General features: G+C 51.3%; 1 protein-coding gene across 1 annotated transcript in view; it reads right to left on the reverse strand.

The window, feature by feature from the left end:
• Nucleotides 1-1689: 1689 nt before the first annotated feature.
• LOC104470928 (fer-1-like protein 4) overlaps nucleotides 1690-5219 on the reverse strand; it is a gene marked incomplete at its 5' end in the record, with an annotated part of 13840 nt that continues 10310 nt past the window's right edge. The window contains 3 exons of the mRNA XM_010086052.1: nucleotides 1690-1870; nucleotides 2387-2487; nucleotides 3170-3450. Coding sequence (XP_010084354.1) covers nucleotides 1690-1870; nucleotides 2387-2487; nucleotides 3170-3450 — 563 coding nt within the window. The remainder of the gene's footprint in view (nucleotides 1871-2386; nucleotides 2488-3169; nucleotides 3451-5219) is intronic.

The following is a 5219-nucleotide window of genomic DNA, read 5'->3' on the forward strand; positions in this document are numbered from 1 at the left end:
AGTGTTGGGGGAGCTTAAGGTCCTCCTGTACCTGCCACACAAAGTCACGCACTGAGATGAGGGCTGCCATGGTGCTGCAGCAAGGCGACGCCAGGAAGGAGAACTACTGGAGGGAGCTGCAGCCTGACAAGGGCTGGGCAGGGGGAGGGAGCCTCTCACCTTGCACGCCCGCACCCCGAACAGGCACACACACTCCCTGCTGAGTGCACACACTGACACACACCCGCACACCATGCACACAGCAGCACGTCTATATATCCTGCAATTATAACCTGAAATATTTTGAGGAAGCCTGAGGCAGACACACTTGGAGTCACAGGGAGCCCCGGGCAGGTGGTGCAGTGGAAAATGTGGCTGAGCACGGCTGCAAGAGCCAAGGATCTGCCTGGGGAGTGCACTGGGTGTGCTGGGATACGCTGAGCTTGCTGGCATGCGCCTGTCACCGCGGTGCACCAGGCACCGTTTGTGAAGGCAACGTGCCACTCAACAGGCCCTGCAGAAAAGCTGTGGTGCAGCAGCACTGGGAACAGCACTGTTGCACCCCAGGACCCCGCTCTAGCCCCACACAGGTGCTACGTGATCTGAGCCCTTTGCAGCCTGTTTCGCTCCCCCTGCAGCCCAAGGGTCCCTTGCAGGGAGAGGGAGCTCCCCCAGAGGAGTGTCAAAACTCAGGGTGAAGCACCTCCACTTGAGATCAGATCATGTCAGGGTTTGTCTGTGCAGAAGACAGGAGCCCTGGAGCACCAGAGACCATGCTGAGAACAAGTCTAATTTACATCAGCCCAACACCACAGTACAGATTAATGCTGATGACCCTCACGCCAATGTTCCAGCATTGTGCTATCTGGGAAGAAGGGTGAAGGGGCACCTGTGAGGATTGCCTGCAGCAGGCTGTAGAAAGCAGCTACAAAACACAAGCAGCATCAAAGAGAGCAACCAAGGAGCTTTTATTCCAGTGGAAATAAAGAGCCAAAATGAAGTTTGAAGCAAGCCTGAATCCAATCCAGTACATGCAGGAAAAGCTGTTAAGCAGCTTGTAGGGAGTGACAATCAGAAAGTCCATGTCCTGAGGAGTGCTACCATGCCCAGAGTCAACTCCAACTCCAAGAGCTGTTCCTGTGCTCTTGGCACAGCAGGAAGCTCGTGGCTACCTTGGCTCTGTCATCCTTCTCCCTGGCGAGTCTCATTCAGAGGTCTTCCCAGTCATATCTCTACCAGGACCCTACGCCAGACCTGCCTTCCCCCCTTACAATGTGTTTTGAACTCTTCAAGGCCTGGGAAGTGCCAAGTGTTGCCAAGTCAGGGCATGGGTGGCTCTGTATGTCCCCATCTCCACCAGCATCATTCTCAATGGGAAGAGCTGGTTTCAGCTGCCATGTCTGTGGGGACAGCCCCAGCAGACCTCGTTTTCCCACCCTCCCGCAACAGTCCCACAAAGAACATTTTTTTTCCTAGAGCTGTAACTGTCGTTCACAGAGTTTGCCTTATTTAGTATGTTGGTTACTTGGTTTCTTAGCATCTCATGGGTACTTAGCGTGAAACATGACTCCTCAAAGTGAGGCTACTTCTGCAGGTCTATCATTCAGAAGGTTGCCTCTGCACCTCCAGGATTTCCTTAAACTTTCTGGTCCAGCCTCAATTCCTGCAATAATCACCCCTGTCTTTGAGTAGTCCTGTGCTGGAGAGCATTTATCCATTTATGATCTTCTCACTGATGTATCCAGGCATGGTATAGATCAAAAGAACCAGGAAGATGGTCAGAAGAGCAACAATGAACAGCACAATGATGTATTTCTTATACTGCTTCCAGATAAAGAACACAAAGGTCTTAATGGGATTCACAAACCAGTTGAAAGAAGTTCTTGGCCATCTGGAACAGGAAGGGAAGAATAGATAAGCACAGGCTCAGTCCACAGAGTGGCACATTGGCCCCTCTGCTTTGGTGCCCTGCCACCTTCATGGGTCACCAGCTCTTCCTGCTGCTTCCAGACAGGATCACCCTATGGGCTACCATAACTACTGTGCCTGTGAATGCACTGGAGACAACAGGACCTGAGCCTCAGGACAGCCCCTGCAAAACTGTTCTGTACACATGGCTAACAGGTACATTCACATGGCTAAAACAGAGCTGCCCTTTTTCTACAAGCAACACGATGGCATAGCTGCCTCGAGTACCCCTCTGAGATCAGCCCTGGCCCAGCTGCTGCAACCACACGCTTGAGCCCTAGGAAGCCCTGGCAGCCCCAGTCCTGCAGACTCCACCACCCAGGGCCTCACGGATTGCTCTCAGCTTCCTGACAAGCAGATGCTCCCTGTCCCCACTCAAACAGCTGCTAAAAGCATGGCACTGTCCATCCATGTTAAAGGTGATAACACAGATACTCACTTGGGCTTTTCCAGGGCTTCAGGCTCTTTTCGGCCCAAACCAACAGGACTTTTCTCAGCCTCCTCCACAGTCAGCAGCTGGAGTTCTGCTTCAACCTTACCCTGGAGAGAGAACGCCTGAGTCACAGCTGCACGTGTTGCTTCACAGACCAGCCTGCTGACCACACACCCTGCCAGGACTGAGTATTTTTCTCCCAGTTCCACTTACAGATGCTCAGAGCAATTAGCTTTTCTCTCCAGGTGTTAGCTACAGAGTCTCTCACTTCGCAGCCAGCAGAAACTGTGCCAGGAGCTAACTGTTTTGCAGACAATGCACTCCCCAGCTATCTGGATTTGTCTGCAGCCTCCCACACTGGCACCGAGCAAAACTCACTTCTGGGGACAAACAATGGCCCACTAGTGGGGCCATCAGCAGGGAGTCTGCCCTAGGACAGCTGGCACTGCATGTTGGGGTAGACAGAGACCCTAGGACAAGCTTTTGCTGCTGCTGATGGGGAACCATGTGCCTCTTGCTTTGCTCTCCTCATTGAACACTGCTCTATGGGAAGCTCAGAGAAAGACATGAATTTGGACACCCCCTGCATGCCACCGCAGCTGGCACCTCTGGGTAGATAAAGTGCTGGACTTGCAGCAGATGGGACAAGTCTCCAGGACCTTGCAAAAAATCCTGGGTAGTTGGGACACTGCTGCCTCTGTAGGTTATATCCATGCAGGACAGCTTGCCATGTCAAGGCAGAGGCAAAACAGTGGCTCTCTGCTCACCTGTGCCAGAATCCTGCCTTACCGTCAGAAAGTACTTGTTCCCACTGGGGTCTGTGAACTCAACATCCTCTGGTTTGACTGATTTCCTCCACTTCTTTTTTTTCTTCTTCTGCTTCTCCTCCCTCTCCTCTCTCTCTTCATCTTCTTGATCTTTGAGTTTGATGAAGGGCCACCAGCCCCTCATGCGCTTGTTTCGGAAGACGGAGAAGCGAGGTGTTGCATTCTCCTTGGCCATCTTGATGGAGCAATGCTCTGAGCTCTTGGCTGCCCGCACCATGTCATGCAGCTTCAGCTCGATGGAGCCTGCAGGCACAGTGAAAAGGAGAGCTCATGGTGAGATCCTGAGGTCAGCCCCACGTACCATTTGGCTTTCTGTCTCAGCCCACCACCATGAGTAGGTCTCAGCTGCTTCAATGAGCTAGCAGAGTCCTGCACATTTACAGGTGGAGAAACTGAACAGCATAAGAAAAGACCAGCTCAAAAGTTAGAGACTAAGAAGCAGAAGCCATGGGTCTTTTCTCATCTCTAACATGGCCAGTTTGGTTTGCATGTGGTACTGTGGGTTATTTTCACTCCTTTACCATGTCCCACCCCACTTTCCTCACGTGTCCACGCTCCTCTTCCCCTCTTGGTCCTGCAAATGTCAATAAAAAACATAAAATCTGGGAAACTCTTTTAAAATGTCAAGTCTGTCTTACATATAAACAGCCTCAGTTCATTTCCCTGCTTGGCCTTATGCCCTTGTCCTCCTTAGAAGGAGCTCCTGTCCCACTTCAGCACTGAGCCCGTGCAACAAATCTATCTTATCACATACTGGTCTGTATTGGCAAACACATAGCCAGCAGCTAAGGGGCGTGGTTGTTCTCCTCTGCTCAGCTCTGGTGAGACTGCATCTGGACACAGGGTCCGGTTTTGGGCCCCAACACAAGAAAGGTGTCAACTAACGAGAGAGAGAGTCCAGTGGCTGAGATGTTCAAGGCTAGAGTATGTGCCGCAGAAGGATGGGTTGAAAGACCAATGCATGTTCAGCCCAGAGAAGAGAGGTCAAGGGAGAGATCTTTCTGCATCTCCCACAGCCTAAAGGAAGCTATAGAACAGACAGAGCTAGACTCTTCTCAGAAGTGGATGATGAAAGCACACAAGGCAACATACACAAGCTGCTGCAAGCAAAAAATTTTGAGAATTATCAGAATGGTGCAGCCAGGAAAAGGGGCCCAGAAGGGCGCTGGGATCTCCATCCTTGGAGATACTGAAAACTCACCCAGACAAGGACCTGAGCAACCTGACCTATGTTGTGTCTAGCCCTGCTTGGAGGAGGAGGTTCCAATAAAGACTGCAGAAGGCCCTTCCTGACCAGAAGTTCCTGAGACTGAATATGCCAGGAATCGTTGGGATTGCTGTCTAATGCTTTCTTTAGTGCATGAGTAGCATGGCTGAACCAATCACCACTGGAAGTGCCTCATGGAGGTAAAGCCCTTTAAGTACACCATGGAAGGTTTTATTAGCAGCAGGTCAAAGGAGGTGATTCTCCCCCTCTGCTCTCGTGAGACCCCACCTTGAGTACTGTGTTCAGATGTGGGGCCCCCAACATAAAAAAAGACATGGACCTGTTGGAGAGAGTCCAGAGGAGAGCCACAAAATTAATCAGAGGGCTGGAGCACCTCCCCTATGAGGACAGGCTGAAGAACTTCGAGGAGACTTAATAGCAGCCTTCCAGTACCTGAAGGGGGCTACAGGAGAGATGGAGAGGCACTCTTTATCAAGGAGTGTAGTGATAGGACAAGGAGTAATGGGTATAAGCTAAAAGAGGGTAAATTTAGACTAGACATGAGGAAGAAATTTTTCACTATGAGGGTGGTGAGACACTGGAACAGGTTGCCCAGAGAAGCTGTGGATGCCCCATCCCTGGAGGGGTTCAAGCCCCGGTTGGACGAGGCTTTGAGCAACCTGGGCTAGTGGAGGGTGCCCATGGCAGGGGGGTTGGAACTTGATGATCTTTAAGGTCCTTTCCAACCCAAACCATTCTATGATTCTATGATTCTAAGGTTGATGAATTGGCTGAGAGAGTTGGG

The sequence above is a fragment of the Pterocles gutturalis genome, unplaced genomic scaffold (genome assembly GCF_000699245.1).
Source record: "Pterocles gutturalis isolate BGI_N339 unplaced genomic scaffold, ASM69924v1 scaffold41050, whole genome shotgun sequence".
Lineage (NCBI taxonomy): Eukaryota > Metazoa > Chordata > Aves > Pterocliformes > Pteroclidae > Pterocles > Pterocles gutturalis.